At 45.8% G+C, this 17,020-nt stretch overlaps 2 protein-coding genes across 5 annotated transcripts in view; one reads left to right on the forward strand and one right to left on the reverse strand.

Moving 5' to 3' along the window:
- Positions 1-10,663, forward strand: part of DRD4 (dopamine receptor D4) — a 68,705-nt gene extending 58,042 nt beyond the window's left edge. Inside the window, exon 4 of the mRNA XM_075326866.1 lies at positions 9,933-10,663. Within this exon, the coding sequence (XP_075182981.1) occupies positions 9,933-10,135 (203 nt within the window). The 3' untranslated portion in view covers positions 10,136-10,663. The remainder of the gene's footprint in view (positions 1-9,932) is intronic.
- Positions 10,664-11,449: 786 nt separating this feature from the next.
- Positions 11,450-17,020, reverse strand: part of DEAF1 (DEAF1 transcription factor) — a 119,257-nt gene continuing 113,686 nt past the window's right edge. For 2 of the 4 annotated variants that reach the window (XR_012727405.1, XR_012727404.1), the window contains exon 13: positions 15,222-15,310. Coding sequence is in view for 2 of the 4 variants with exons in the window: in XM_075326870.1 (XP_075182985.1) it covers positions 15,218-15,310 (93 nt within the window). In the remaining 2 variants the exon portion in view is untranslated. Of the gene's footprint in view, positions 15,311-17,020 lie in introns of all 4 variants that reach the window. The other 2 variants (XM_075326870.1, XM_075326871.1) reach the window with 2 other exon arrangements.

Consider the following 17,020-nt stretch of genomic DNA (forward strand, 5'->3'; position numbering starts at 1 on the left):
AATACACTGCCATCTTTCATAGCATAATGTGACAACGTCTGGTGACAGAGCAGATCAGGTAACATGCTTCACTTCACAAAATGACTATTATGGTAAGAAATGGCGTCTGCGATCTACAACAGCCTAATATAAGTAGTTAATCTTAACTAATGCCATCTGCACTTAGCAGCCCACACGCAAGAAGGAGTCTACAGATGTGACATTACTCACTTCTCTGAACGCCATTGAGGTCATTGTGCTATTGGTTTGGCTACAACTCTTGCAATATACAATATATACGGTTATATATACACAAACATATATATATATATATATATATATATATATATATATATATATATATATTATATACACACACACATATATACACACACACCACTATCCAAGTTTGAAACAAGACATTATAAAAAGTTTAGAGATTTCCAAAAACTAGTGGAGATTTATATAAACTTTCTTTGTAACATCTAAAGCAACTCCACCTTTCCTTTGCATTTGATTTGATAGAGCATCCACAACATTTTTTTTTTTAGAAGTGACGTGTAGTAATTTAATGGAAAAAAAAGAAATAGAGCATGCTTGTTGTCAGTTGTGAGGGGACCGGAGCTCCAAAAATAGCCCTTAGCTGTCCCTAATTCTAGAAATACTTTTAAAGGTGAATATGTCTAGGTCGCCTTCTTGGCCCTGTTCCTTGCCAGCCCTAATTTAATACTCTCTCTCCCCTACCTGGGGTGGTGAACCCACAGATATGGACAAACGGGGAAACCAAAACTATCACACAGCTAGCACACACGAAGATATAAGACTATACGTTATAAGGAGGCAATAACCAGATGATGAGAGGATTTACACAACACACCAAGCAGCACGCAATAAATCACTAGTGACTGAAACACAACAGCACACAGACCGGATTAGAAAAAGCTATAGTCGGCATTGGAAGACAGAATCCTCCATCTTAAAAAGACAGGAAGTAACTGTGATAGGTCTCCCACAACATGTGATCCAAAAGGTAATTAGCAGAAGTTAACTCCTGTTATTCTGATAACTAATGAGCACACAGCTGGTCGATGCACGAGCCTGTCTGTGCAACTCAGAAACATCAGAGAAAGCATAGTGAGGAGTGTCAGAGTCTGACACTCAGCGAGTTTAGAGCCAAACACCGTATGACAGTTGTCACCGATAATATACACAAATATTATAAATGCTAGGTGTCTCATAAAAGTCTACAAAAAAACAGACTAAGAACAATAAATTAAATAATTTTCATGATTCTTACTAGATAGAATCAATTGAGCCCCCTGTTACATTCCCCAAAATGTATCTGTGATTGCAGGAGAGCCCTGAGTAATTGGGAATGTTATCACAGAACCTCTGGTGGGCTTCAACCCCCATTGTGCAGTTTTGCAAACCTATCCAAGCGACTAACCAGCTCCATGAAAACTTTTGTTGGGGGGGATACGCTAAGCCTCATAATGCTGTCAGATCCATGTACACAGCGGATGTCTGGAGCACTCCCTGTCCTATGGCATGGTGATCTATAGAGTGCTGTCATTTTAGACCAACTGGTTGAGCACCACTTGATTTATTTTATATGTTGGATTAAGCCAGAATCTCCATTTTTTTCCAAACATGCCTTATCCTCTTAAGGACCTGTTTATTTTTCGTTTTTTATTTTTCCGTCAGTATAGTGGTGTGAGGACTCTGTTTTTGTGGGATGATTTGTACTTTTGAATGACACCATACATTTTAACATATAATGTAATGGTGAGCATTAAAATAAGTTCCAAGTGTGGCAAAATAGCAAAAAAAAAAAAATTCTCAATTAGTTTTTATCTACAGAGTTCATTTTACCATAAAACTCACATGGCAATATGATTCTCCAGGTCAGTAGGATTACATACGGTAGATATCAAACTTGTATAGTTTTAGTTATATTGAAACGGTGGGAAAAAAAAAAAAAATCAGAAATTTTGGACATCCCCAGCCCCCCAAAATAAAAACAAAACAATCTTGTGTCTTGATTTTCCGAGAGTCGTAACATTTTCAATTTTTGGGATCTGGGGCGGAGTGAGAGCTCGTTTTTTTCTGCCCCAGGCTGGTGTTTTATGTGATATTATTTTGGGGTATATATGATGTTTTCATCACCTGGTATTACATTTTTTTCTGATGATGTGGTTGCTGAAAAACTGCAATTTTGGCGGTTTAATTTTTTTTTTGTTACACTGTTTACGGATTGGATTAATTTATTTTATATTTTGATAGATTGGACTTTTACAAAACACAGTGATACCAAATATGTGAATTGTTTTTTATTTCTTCATTTTAATGTGATAAATAGATAGATTTTTGTGTACTCACCGTAAAATCTCTTTCTCTGAGTCTTCATTGGGGGACACAGGACCATGGGTTATGCTGCTGTCACTAGGAGGCTGACACTAAGTAAACAGAAAAAGTTAGCTCCTCCCCAGCAGTATAACCCCTGAGCCAGAGGCGGACTCAATCAGTTTAGTGCACAAGCAGTAGGAGGAGAACCAAACAATCCTGAATAAGACAAGGAAAAAACTATAACCAAATAGACGTGCGACCAATGGCCTGGGAATAAGGCCACTGAGGCAACAGACCGGTAAAATGTAACTCAAAAAACACAAGCAGGGTGGGTGCTGTGTCCCCCAATGAAGACTCAGAGAAAGAGATTTTACGGTGAGTACACAAAAATCTATCTTTCTCCATCGTTTCATTGGGGGACACAGGACCATGGGATGTCCAAAAGCAGTCCCTGGGTGGGAAGAGAACCATCACCGGAGATCGGTAGGAAACCGCTACCTCCAGTCGGGCTTGACCCAGACCTACCATTACCTACCCTGTTACAGGTGTGCTACTGCCGCCCGCAAAGATAACGGCAAGACTGGCCACTGCCAAAGCTTGGGTGTGACCTGATAGGAACTAGTAAAGGTCTGCCTACTAGACCAGTAGGAGGCCCGGCAGACCTCGGTCCGTCAACGTCTGTAGTCCAATCATCCAAGAGACTCTCCTTGGACGGTAGAAAAAAAAAAACGGCGGAGGTCCGTTTTCCATGCAATAGGCTTCACCTATGACGGAAGGATCCCTATGGAAATCTTAGCCCTGGGCGCCAGCATGCGCCTCCTGGGACCGGATGAAAAGAGGAACTGTCCTGAAAAGATGAACTGACTGTCGGAGTAGACCGAAAGTGCGGTCCTGAGGGCACAACCTACTGAGGGCTCGTACCCGTTCAGGAACGGACTAGGCTCTTTTCAGGCTGAGAGAAGGTACTAGAACCGAACCCGAAACCCCAAACACCTTATCTGGAAGGAAGGCGGGCTGCCTTGGACCGAAGGGAGGGTAGAGGCCGGAGCACCCCCCTTGCCCTACTGGAGGACCTGGAAAAAAAGGGGGGGAACAAAGGCAACAAGAGAGAGCTGTCCGCCCTGATGCCCCTTGAGACAAGGAGACGGTCACGAGGAGCCCACCTATCCAAACATGTGGGAGTAAGAAGCCCTCGGAAAAGCTCAAACCGAGAGCCGAGAGGTGAACCCATCGCTAGATTAAGGTCCCACGTCACTAGTGGACGGCGATGCCGCCGAGCCAGAAGGACGCTTCTCTGCGTGAAACACCTTGGTCGTGGGACGAGAAGTGATAAGCCTCTGAACTGAAATGACCGCGTCGACACCAGGCCCCTAGAGGGACGCGCTAGAAAGCCGCATCCAGACCTGACTGTCAGCATGGCAGTAGTGCAGGAAAGGAGCGAGAGAGAGAGGAAAGAAGATGTGCTCTTTACACCCCGGAGGAATCCCACACGTGTGGTAATACATTTTCGAGGGAACCAGCTCCCCGGTCTCCAACATTGTCTGCATCCTTCTTGCCAACCGGCCTGTGCGAGCAAGGACCCGGGATCCGCTCTTAAGGTCGGGAAACTTAGGAGTTCTAAGTCCTGGTGGCAGAGAGGGCTCGACACGGAAGAACTGGACGGTCTGGAAAGCGCCACAGGGCCTCTGCGAGTGGATTGAGTGACTTCTGTGAACTATGCTCGCCTGGGCCCCTCCATAGCCACCCTCTGCCTCGGTCCTTCTTGAGAAGCTCGAGATCATGGGAAGCCGTAGGCAGATGCCCAAGAAAATGAATAAATGAACCGGCCTCACAGCCGGGCGAGGGCGTCGTCACCTAGCGCAGAAAAGGGGGGCACCCTAGACGCGCCGTTGACTAGAAAGCTGGATCGGGGGGCAATTAGGACCACGACTGGAGGTCTTCCTTCGTCGTAGATCTGGCTGGAGACGTAGGGATGTGAACTGCTGAGATTAGCGAGCGCGAGATCCGGCCCAGAGTAAGATCTTCTAGACCTCTTCCTTTTTCACGACACTTCCTGCGTCTCCCTGGTGGATGATGCACGCCACCGCTGTGGCATGGTCCGACTGGAACCTGACCGGAACAACCTCGCCCCAGTGAAGAAAACGTAACCAGTCTAACCGGATGGATCTGAAATCCTGGAATGCTGAAGGGGAGACCACACATAGGGGGTGTTCCTCGGGATCGTGCTGTGGAAAAGTGGACAAGCCCACCCTAGCATAGGGGACTGGTAATGGTTGATGCTATTCCCCAGAGGAGACGGAGAGGGGATCTTCCCAGGGACCGGACACGAAAGCTGGTCCACTAGGAAGGGAAAGGCGGATCCCCCGGGGCAGACGGAGGCTACTTATCTCCGTTCTTCAGTGGGGACCTCTGGAAGGGCAAGGATGAACACCGGTAAGTGTATCACCGCTATCACCTCCCCCAGCCGCTGCGGACTAACCTATCGAACCCAACTTGGTGCGGGGAAGGAAAACTACTCCAGCGTGAAGAGTAACTTCCCTATGGCGGTCTCGAAAAACATGCCTAAGGGGATGATCTACCGGGCCGGGATCTGAAAGGACTCCAACCGGTGGAGCAGCTGCCCTAGTAGCGAGAAATGACGATGAGAGATAGAGGCGCCCTGACGGTTGCGGCTCGAACGGACAGGAGCCGAGCGGTGAAGGCGACGATCCTGAGCGTCTGGGCCGATGCTGGGAAGAGATGTGCCCTTCCCTCACGTAGCCTAGGGAGAGATGTACACTTCCCTCACGTAGTCTAGGGGATCCACTGGACTAACCTATGTCCGAAGGGACGTTCACCTAAAGGCGGAAGGAAGGTCAGCGACTCTTTAGATGTCGCCTCCGCGATCCAGCTCCTGAGGCAGAGGCCTCGACGTGTGGTCACACTGCTGCTATAGGCTCAGGCCGTGAAGCTGTTAAAGTGCCAGGGCTATGATGAGAAGGAACTTACCGAAGATGTCAACCAGTTCTGATCGGCAGAGATGGAATGTAGTCCTCTGCGTAGGGAGACCGTGTAGTCCCTGAGAGACGTCACCTTAGGGATGATAAGCCAAGAGGCAACCTGGCGGGTCGATCGCAGGGGGGCATGCCACTTCTCTCCGGAGCCCCTTGGAGAATGAATAAAGACAATAACAAGACTTACCGCTGGTAACGTCCAGTCTGGCTGATGTCTGTGAAGGAGCAGTAGCTCTGCGAACTATTGGATGTCCACTGACAAACATCATGGGTCCTCTAGAAAAGTCTTAAAGGAGACCTGTGTGCTCAGAGAGGAGAAGAGAACTATCCGTGGTCTTATGGTCTGACTCACAGTATCTTCCAGGCTAATCGTCATGCGCCGAACCTCGGCGCTTGCTCGGAATCCAGCAGAGGTGGTACGTCTGGGTTATCCCCAGAGAGGTCGGAAGGCTTCTGGACGAGCGGGAGCTTTGGACCTGGGAATGAAGGAAAAACCAGGGGGAGGCGCCGAAGGCGAGACCTGGCGGGAACGCTTCGAGCAGCGGGTGAGGTCCCTGGTACGGGACTCACCTCCCCCGGTGCGTGCACGTAGAGAAGGACTGTCCGTACCTTTAAGGCTTGACTCACCATCCTTACCCGGCTATTAGTCATGCGCCAAACATCCCGGTACTCCTGCCCGAAGTCCAGCAGAGGTGGAAACGCCTGGGCCATCCCCGATAGGTCGAAAGACTACTAGAGGAGAGGCAGTCTGGACCTGGGGAGTAAGGTGAACCCTGGGGGCACAGAAGACGAGACCTGGCGGGTCCGCCTTGGGCAGAGGAAAAGATCCTTAGTACGGGACCCAACTCACCGGGGGGAATGCGCCAGTCTTGCGGATGGTTACGGCAGAGCGACAGCCCGGGGACGCAGCGCATGCGCACCCACCCGAGGGACGTCAGCACGGGTATGCGGGGTCTGAGAGAGAGAGCGCCAACCCGCCTGCCGGTGCGGGATACCGGTGCGTGCAGTGCCAGGGGCCGCGGAAGCTAGAAGCACTAATGTGACAACGTTCGGGGCAATTCATAACTGAGAGAACAGCCCTAAACCAACTGTACCTCTTATGCAAACCAAGAACCCGAATAAGAGCTCGTAAGAGTTAATATACATATATCTATATATATATACATGTACATAGAAAAACCACTTCCAGATTTTCATTATTTAGAACTTATATCGCAGACTCAAACAATAGCCTTGAACACAAAGAAAAAGGGGGAGTCTTGAATGCAACCATGTACTTTTTGCAAATATCAAAAAGTATGTTTTTACTAAGAATAAAAAGAGCAATTTACAACCATCATAAAAAAGCACATGTAGGATCTCAAACAATGAGTCATGGTCCAAGAAAAAGACAGGTTCACACATTATGCTGCAGAAAAAATTTCCATTGAATCAAACAAATCCCATAATTTTTAATTAAATTCTCAACCTGTATTGTGCTCGTAAGAGTTAATATACATATATATACATATATGTCTACCTTTACATATTGAAATAAACTGAGCCCATGACAAAAGAAACAGAAACAACCACTACCGTTCAGAGAACGTGGCTAATGTTGGCTACTTTTCCCCCATATGAGGGTTGCTGTAGCCTCAGCAATCCGCAGACTAGGGGAACTGCTATAGTCAGTCTCTTTTTATTTTTTTTTTTTGTAAAATGGATGCTGGGGGGGGGGGGGGCCGAGGAGAGCGGGAAAAAACCTCCACCGCCCCCTCCTGTGATGCCTGTGGCTGGGAGGAGGGTGGAGACCGAGCGGCCGGCGGCCAATCGCGCTGCGGCAGGAGGCGGGCCTAGGACGCCGGGGACAAGGCCGAAGCCGGGGCCTAAATTTTGAAGGCTGCCGGAGCATGGAGGGTACCGGCCGGCTGTCCTGCCAGCGAGCGGTGGCTGCGGCGCAGCTGCGAAGACCGGATGGCGGCAGTGCGTGCGCTCTGTCGCCCGATGCGGCCCGGGGCGTCCGGTGACTAGGCCCAGGCCGGAGCCTAAATAGAAGCAGCCAGCGCAGGGTAATGTAGAAACCGGCGGTTCTACCTGTGGGGGCGGCGGCGCGGCAGCGACATCCGTGCACCGGCCGTCAGTGTGGATTCCAGCGCTGGGAGAGGACGTGGCCGGGGCGCCCGGTGAGTAGGCCCGGACCGGGGCCTATATTTTGTAACCGCCTGGGGGAAGGTAGGAGGGGGTGTCCTACCTGGTCGGCGGCGTAGCCTCTGCCAGTGTGCAGGCTGCGGACCGCAGAAGGATGAGGCAGGCAGGCAGGCAGGCAGGCAGGCAGGGAGGTGGACGCCGGTGGGGGCAGGGAGCCCCCTGTAGTGAAGCAGCGCTGCGGGCCCCATCATCATCCAGACGCGCTGCGAGGTCCAGTCCCTGCTGTATGCCCCTTGCACCCTTTGGGGTGATACCGCAGGGTGAATAGGAGGTGCCCAGGAAGGATTAGCCCAGCGTGCCAACCCGGGAGTGGTACCGTGGAATTGGACGGGGGAGAGGGCCCGAGAACTCAAGCTTCTGCGACCCAGGGGAGTGGTACCCACACGGGCTGCGAGGGCTGAGGTAGAGAAACGATACCTGCAGAAAAAGAGAATTCCAACAGATGAGAGCGACGAGCGCCGCCGAGGGAAAAAAGAAAAAACATACGCAAAAAATCAAGTGGCTGAAGGGGGCCCAGTCGGCCCACATCAGCCTCCTACGACACTAAGCAAAAAACTGATTGAGTCCGCCTCTGGCTCAGGGGTTCTACTGCTGGGGAGGAGCTAACTTTTTCTGTTTACTTAGTGTCAGCCTCCTAGTGACAGCAGCATAACCCATGGTCCTGTGTCCCCCAATGAAACGATGGAGAAATGTGTATTGTTTTTTATTTCTTCATTTTAATGTGATAAAAAGGGGGTGATTTGAGCTTTTTTTTCTGATTTTTTTTAAAAAATGTATTTTCTACTTTCTACTATAGTTAATAGTCCCCTAGGGAACTTGAACCTGCAATAGGCTGATCAATCTGATCACAGTCTCCTATGAACACCGGCCATGGACTTATCTTCACAGGAGTACTGAGATGACAGACACAGGGGTCATCAGCAGCAGACCCCTGGCTGTCATGAGAACACATTTGCGTCCTGCGGTTGCAGGAGTGCTAATGAGGGGTCAGAGCAGCGCCTCCGTCACTGCATGTTAAACGCCGCTGTCAGAGATTGACAGCAGCATTTAATAGGTTAACAGCCACGGGCAGAGCGCCGCTCCACCAGCAGCTGTTAGAGGCACATGAAGGCTGATTGATTACTAGTTAAAACTATATTGTTTTCTTTCTGCCTTAGTTCTCTCCTGACTGTAGGCAGGATACACTTGTCTTTGTACTTCTTACCTGGTTGCTGTCACACACGCTTGACACCATCTCAACCAAATAAGTTTATTTTGGTCTCATCACACAACAGGACATGGTTCCGGTAATCCATGTCCTTAGTCTGCTTGTCTTCAGCAAAATATTTGCAGGCTTTCTTGTGCATCATCTTTAGAAGAGGCTTCCTTCTGGGACTACAGCAATGCAGACTAATTTGCTAAAGTGTGCGGCGTATGGTCTGAGCACTGACAGGTAGCCTCCCACCCCCTGTAACCTCTGCAGCAATGCTGGCAGAACTCCTACATCAGTTTTGAAAAGACAACCTTTGGATATGACGCTGACCATGTGCACTCAATGTGTTTGGTCGACCATGGCGAGGCCTGTTCTGAGTGGGACTTGTCTTATTAAACAGTTTTATGGTCTTGGCCACCATGCTGCAGCTCGGTCTCAGGGTGTTGGCAGTCTTTTTATAGCCTTGGCCAGGGGTCTTTTCTGGTCCTTGTTTTGTAGTAATGTCCCCATAGTGTAGTAATGCCCCATCCTGGTCCCCAACCTATAGTAATGTCCCCTATTGTGCCATTCTTCACATACACAAAAAAAAGGGGGATTTTCTTACCTGTCCTCCGTTCCCTCAGCGTTCTCTTTTCTGCACATGGACATTCAATTGAAATAAAGAGCTGACTTCGGTGGCCCCCTGGACAGGACCGCGATTGTTAAGGGGTCTATGTTGCCCCGCGGGCCGCATGTTTGAGCCCTGGCTTAGGCCATCATTATATGGACCAACAATTCTTCTTTTCAGATCCTCAGAGAATTATTTGCCATGAGGACCCATGTTGAACTTCCAGTGACCAGTAGTATGAGAGAGTGTGTGAGAGAGAACACCAAATGTAACACCCCTGCTCCCCATTCCCACCTGAGACCATGTAACACTAATGAGTCACATGACATGAGGGAGGGAAAATGGTTAATTGGGAACAAGGGGTGTACTTACTTTTGTTGCCAATGGTTTAGACATTAATGGCTGTGTGTTCAGTTAGAGGGCACCAAATTTACCCTGTTATACAAGCTGCACACTGCTACTGTTCATTGTATCACAGGGTCAGATCTTCTGTGTCGTCCCATGAAAATATATAAAATATTTCCAGAAGTGTAAGGGGTGTACTGATTTTTGTGATGTACTGCAAGTCAATTGTTCTTCCATCTTCTGCCCTTCGATTAATTCTTGTGTATTTTCTCCTAATCCCTAGGCACATTCCTCTTCTGCTGGACGCCGTTCTTTGTGGTGCACATCACCCGGGCTCTGTGCGAGTCTTGTTACATGCCAGCACCGCTCTTCAGCACCGTCACATGGTTGGGATATGTGAACAGCGCCCTGAACCCGGTCATCTACACCATATTCAACACAGAGTTTAGGAACTATTTTCGCAAAGTCCTTCGACTGTGCTGCTGATCCATGGAGATGTTAACAGCACACGTTGCGTTTTGTACTAGCTAAAGGAACTAGTGCCGTGCGGACTATAGGACATGGCTCATTTCAGTCTATTGTGTTGGCCTGAGACAATGGACATGGCAGGATACGGAAATAAGTCAACGTCGTCTTCATGATTTAGCCATTTTGGACCAGGAGAAATTCTTTACCATGAAGGGCACCTAAAATCTGTAATATGGCGTTCCGTAGAGATGCTGGAGCAGCAGCAACTAAATGGTTGAAAGGAGTAATCATGTCAATTGGAATTATTTGATGGGTAAAACAATACATGTTATAAAATGAACATTTCATGCATGGAAATTTGTGCTCAGTTGCTTTCTCGACAGACATAGCCCCTTTCTGCTGTGCAGAACAAGGGAAAAGACCAGTTTGTCCACTGGAAGGGGGTCGTGGTAAATTCGAATAACTTTGATTTGTGGTGAACCTAAGAAATGTAAGGTTGTAAACCAAGATCCCCTAACCCGGGAGAAGACCGATTTTATATAGATCAATAAACAGATGATTTGACAAAGATGCCGGTTTCATATGTGAGGGAAAAAAAATAAAATCGTAACATGCAATGTGTCAGCCAGTTATGGAACAGCACACATGATCTCCTATCTATCTATCTATCTATCACAAATTATACAGGGAGTATATCCCATCTAGACAGCCATCACTACAGGCACATTTCTCCCACTAGGCACCAATAATAAACAAAATAAAAATATATATTTATTTTTTTGTGTATCTTTTTATTGTGTATGTGGACAGAGATATTATATATGTATATCTACATACACAATAAAAAAAAATATATGCACATATATATATATATATATTTTCATCACACATATATATATATATATACACACACATACATACATTATGAATATATATATTATATATATATATATATATATATACACACACATATATACACACACACACATATATAAATAATCTCTCTCTAATTAATAAATATATATATATAAATATAACCTCTCTCTCTCTCTCATAATATATATATATATATATATAATATATATATATATATATATATATATATATATAATATATATATATATATATATATATATATATAATATATATATATATATATATATATATATATATATATATATCTCAAACAATATATGAGTGGTGGTTATGGGCCATATGTTAAAGAAAAAAAAAGGAGGAAAAAGTTACTGTTTAAATGCCTTTGTGCAAATTTTTATTTTTTAATTTTGCCTAAAAATATAAAGCATCTATGCAGTTTTCATACTGTTCATACCAGTTTCATTATCATTACAGACAGAATTATGGTAAAAAAAATCTACACATATGTAACACCACAAAATCCGAAATCACAATAGGTGATGTCACAGCTCATCTGCTCCCCCTCCCTTCATAATGACCTTTGCACATGATCATAAGATGCTTCAACACAAGTCCGAGTCAGTCTATGGCTGTCACGCCTGTCTCTCTACATTGAGACTAGTGACAGAGTCAGGACTTGAGTCATTTCCATGCTAGACCAATATTAAATGGATTTTCTTTCCTTTGGCAGTCATAGGGTTAATGTCAGTTTGCTTTCCAGCATCTTCTGAATCCTAGTCAGGTGTTTCTGATTTGGGTCTACTCCCAGTCCTTTTATAGACCCTTTGGTACCAGCAGAGAGTGCCTGTCAGTCTCTTTGCCATTTGGATGCTGGGCCTGGAGGTGGAAGGAGATTCTGATAACCTTCTCTTGAAGTTGCCGTGATGGCTGCAGTCTTGGAGCTGATAGCAGCAGTCTGTTGTGTTTCCTCCTGTCGGTGTTCCTTCCCCGGTGTATTGTTTTAGTGCAGCGGTGGGGCTAGTGTCCCTTACCTGCCCACTCATTAGCCAGGGACTATTGCAGGGTCTCTCAGGGCTGCATGTTCTTACTCGGCGACAGGTGACAAAGCTGTATAGGACTGGTTAAGAGTATAGAGTACAGCGGCAGGTAAGTGGAGGTGTCCATCTTCCCCCTCACTAGTCCTAGGGCCCTGACGTTGTTAAAGTGTCCCAGGTATACCCTGTTGTGTGTTTTGGCTCACGCTGGACCATCCCCAAGTCCGTGCTGTGACAATTGCTGCTAAAGTACACGTGGATTTCCTGAAACAATAGGAAATATAAGTCTAGAATAGCCTCAGTGGCCATTGTGACAATTGCAATTTTTTTTTAATTACAGATCGCAATGAAAAAAATTGAAAAATACTGACAAAAATGTGTAAAAAAAAAAAAAGCATTTAACTTAAAAACAGTAAGTCATTTTCTCTATCCGGTCATGCATATTCCTTGTTGTTGCCATTAAACTATTTACAGCATTGCGTAGTATAGGAGAGGGGGACGTCAGTGAAAACTTACTGAGCAAAATAAAATGTGGGGGGAAAAAAAACAACAATGCAGAACATGATGCAGGAAGAAGGTTTATTGAAATTCTATAAAATACATGCTCTCTTCAAAATCAGAATAATACATTAGAAAACGTGATCATTATCAATACTTTTGTAAAGCACAGCTAACACTCTGACCCCGCGATCATCAAGCTGTCAAAGCAGAAAGAGGACCAGGGCCATATAGACCACAAAGTATTATGGACAGATGTAAAAGGCAGGGGAAATATATTTCCACTTCTACATAGGATCAATTATATTTTAGTATCTATAGATTTAAAGGGGTTGCCCAGGTCTGATATAGCGATGATCCACCTAAGTGTAGGTCATCAATAGGAGAGCGGTGAGGGAGTCTCTGGCACCACCACCGATCAGCTGAATTTCACTCTTAAGCGGGCTTTACACGCTGCGACATCGCTAGCGATGTCGCGAGCGATAGCACCGGCCCACGTCGGTGGCGCGTCATGGGGTGATCGCTGCCGTAGCGTCACACACAATTACCTCTTCACCGACGTCGCTGTGGCCGCCGAACAATCTCTCCTTTAAGGGGGAGGTTCGTTCGGCGTCACAGCGATGTCACATAGCGGCCGCCCAATAGAAGCGGAGGGGCGGAGATGAGCGGCCGGAACATCCCGCCCACCTCCTTCCTTTCTCATTGCCGGAGGTCGCAGGTAGGAGATGTTCCTCGTTCCTGCGGTGTCACACATAGCGATGTGTGCTGCCGTAGGAACGACAAACAACCTGCGTCCTGCAGCAGCAACGATATTGGGGATTAGAACGACGTGTCAACGATCAACGATTAGATGAGTAATTTTGATAGTTAGCGATCATTCCTGCGTTTCACATGCAATGTCGTCGCTAATAAGGCCGGATGTGCGTCACGAATTCCGTGACCCCAACGACATCTCGTTAGCGATGTTGTTGCGTGTAAAGCCCCCTTTAGTCTTAGGCTGAGGTCGCTGTAATTTTATTACAGACCTGCACTGCACCACTGAATAACATTTGTCCGACTGCAATCCCTTTTCCACGTATGAATTATACACTCATGGGAGCGAGCCCTTAGTCTTAGTGGCCGCTGCTCTTTACCTTTCATTTACTTGGACGAGAGAGCTTGTGCAGTCCTTCGCAGCAGCTACAAAGTAATATTATGGGGCCACATACACTTGTATATGCCGCTGTCGGAGGAAATCTTAGCCAATTGTGGGGGTGATGCCGGTTGACGGACCCCCACTGATCTCATATAAATGACCTAACGATTGTTCAGTCCCGGACAGCCCCTTTAAAACAATATCAGGGCCCTGGAGATAAGTTGGATGTCGTATCTCATTGCTGGAGGATTGTGCGACTACTGGCGATCACAGTGCTTTATATCCTTCAGCCGTATGATATATAAAGTTGAATGACGTCTGTAAGATTCCATTAATTCAATGGATGCCGGACGTTCTCCACAATCACAAGCCTGTCCCAATACGATTTTCAGGTCTAGCTAACAGTCTATTCTGATCAGGTGAGCTCCAACTTTGGGCCCTCAACCTGCCCTCATATGGCATAGAAGAGGGCGTCTATCAAAGTACCCCATTAAAATTGGATGATGGTGATGTTTTATTAAAATGTTTAATTAAAAAGTCAAAAGGCTATCAGGATAATACATCCGCCCAATGACCATTGGCAAGTGATGATCACCTGAGACACCGTCCACAGCAGCAGACCAGTAAAAAGAGTAAGTGTGTGGGTCATCCATATACATTTACCCACCCATCCAAAAGGGGGTGTGTCCCAGTGAATGGACATAGACCGAGCAGCAAATTATCACCCATAATATATATATAGATATATATATATATCTCTCATCTCTTTTTTGGCAGATAACTGGCCAACAGACCCCTACAGTCACATTAGAGCTATATGCTGGACATAGAGCCTTGAACCTAGCTTGAATGATTAATGTAGATGACACTTGGAAAACAGGACACATGATGCTTCAATGAAGATGGTAATGGTAACTATTATATTCAAGTGTCTTTAAAAAGGAACCTGCCATAATAGTCAGGTAAATACGATTTGAAAACATGTGTAGCAGTCTAATCGGAAATGCAGCTAAAGGGAGAAAATACATTTTTATTCTCCCTGCAGCTGCCTACTTTCAGTCATCGGGGACAAAGCAGGGAGCAATTCTTGCTATACAGTGAGTGCATAGTGATCACTTTTATTGACACCCTTCTCTACATAAATGCTGCAGAGCAGGCTGTCAATCGATGTGCTGTAGCGTAAGCAGCGACTGTAACTGCTCCCTGCACCACCCCCGAAAACTGAAAGCAAGCGGCTGCAGGGAGGATATAACTTTATTTTCTCCCTGTAGATCCTGTTCCATTTAAACTTTTCAATTGATCATTTCCTGCAGATTACCGCTATGTCCTATTGTCTTTGCTCACAGGATCCCTTTTAAATAGCATAAATAATTAAATCCACCCAGATTCTCTCTTTCTGCCTGACCAGCAGATCCTCTCAGACGTTCCATATCTCATCCATTATTATAAAAATAAAAGTAAGTGACGTGTACACATCCCTTACTAACACTTTCCATTACACGGTGTTCAGTGACTAAAATGATGATGCGATCTGAAACCGGTATACATGGGAGATCAGACCGGCTCCTTCTCTGTAACGTGAACTTCATCAGCATGGACCGATATGGAGGAGGCCTGGCTGCAGAGGTGCTGGTGATCCTTCCAGTCCTATCAAACAGCAAAGCAATCACGTGAATGGGAAAGCACACATATAATATCATCAGCTATAGGATGGCAGGAAAACTACACATTCTATAAATGACAAAATGTATGAGAACATGAATGAGGAATGTCACACTAAATAAATTGCAGAAATCCAAATTAACACGTTGGGGAAGGCTAGAAAGACTTTTCTACACTATAATGTCCACTGGAAGCAATTTGATGTAGGACTATATAATTTACCAGACAATTCAACATTAAAGTGAGTTTGCCACCAGGTCAAAAGTGGCCCCATTTTGCTCCTATTTTATTTGCATTACTGCTCTGAGTATTGCGCTTTTTGCTTTTTTTTTCTATCAGCCACATGGTTCCAGAGATATGGGCCTTTTTATTTGGTGCGGATATTCATAGTCTTCACCAAGAAGGGGTGTGGCTCACAGGATCCTCTGGGGTGTGTCTTCAGTCTGCTTAAACTTCTGAGTTACACCCCCGAAGAGCACAACAATTAGCAATAATTAAAAAAAATGTAACTGCATGGTGGATTTAAAGTAAAAACAAAAAAGTGGAATCTTCAGGGTAGCCGCAGGAGTAAAATAGTCTAAAATAAGACCAGCAATGGACGAACAAGTCTTGATAAAAAAAAATAAAAATTGGATGTTATGGTATAATCCAGAAATGACCACAAAAGCAAGTTTGACTTTTTTTTTTTACAGCAATTATTATTCTCCTGACTGGTTTATTGTAATAAATTCTTCATAAAAGTAACAAGCCTAGAACTTACTTTTTTACAAAAACCTCAGCACTTTACCTTTGCTCCATTTTTTTTCTTCTTAAATGTATACATAAAGTATTACAATTCACCTTGTCAATGGGGCATGTCCCTACAGAGTCTGACAATGTCGGCAGTGATCAGGCAATGTCAGAACCCGTAGGGACACACACCCAACTGGTGACAATAAGTTGTTAATTTCTTCATGGTTTCAGGAGGAACAAGAGCGGAATAATCGAACACAGATATAGAAGAAAAGATGCGCCAGGATTGTTATATTATAGGGAAAACAATTGGTTATAGTAAAAAAGACATGTTAGAGTCGATCCCATGTCCCTTTTAAGGCTTTTCTTTGCTATTAAAGAAGCGGCATCATGCTTTTAAAAAGGGAATCGGTCACCAGATTTGTCCCTTATAAGCTGCGGCCACCACCAGTGAGGTCTTATATACAGGATTCCAGAATACCGTATATAAGAGCCCAGGCTGCTCTGTGTAACATAAAAAACATCTTTATAATTCTAACCTAGGGGGCACTGTGGTCTGATGGGTGTCGCTACTCTTGGACCGACGTCGCTACTCTCGGACCGGTGCCTCCTCCATCTTGTGGGACTGTCTACCTCTTTCCCAGTCCAGTGTGCAAGACGCATCCTACATCATTCACAAAGCGGTCTCCATTGCGGTTCTGCGCATACGCACGTTGATCTGCACGGCTGAGAGCAGAGCAAAGTACTGTAATGCACAGGTGCAAGGACCGCCCGCACATGCGCATTACAGTACTTTAATATGCCCTCAGCCGGCCAGATCAAAGTGTGCATGCGCAGGACCGGAATGTAGGCCTCTTTGTGAATGATGCAGGACGCGTCTTGCACACAGGGCTGTGAAAGAGGACGGCGATCCCACAAGATGGAGCAGGCGCCAGACCGAGACCAGCGAGACCCATCAGACTG

The sequence above is a fragment of the Anomaloglossus baeobatrachus genome, chromosome 10 (genome assembly GCF_048569485.1).
Source record: "Anomaloglossus baeobatrachus isolate aAnoBae1 chromosome 10, aAnoBae1.hap1, whole genome shotgun sequence".
Taxonomy (NCBI): domain Eukaryota; kingdom Metazoa; phylum Chordata; class Amphibia; order Anura; family Aromobatidae; genus Anomaloglossus; species Anomaloglossus baeobatrachus.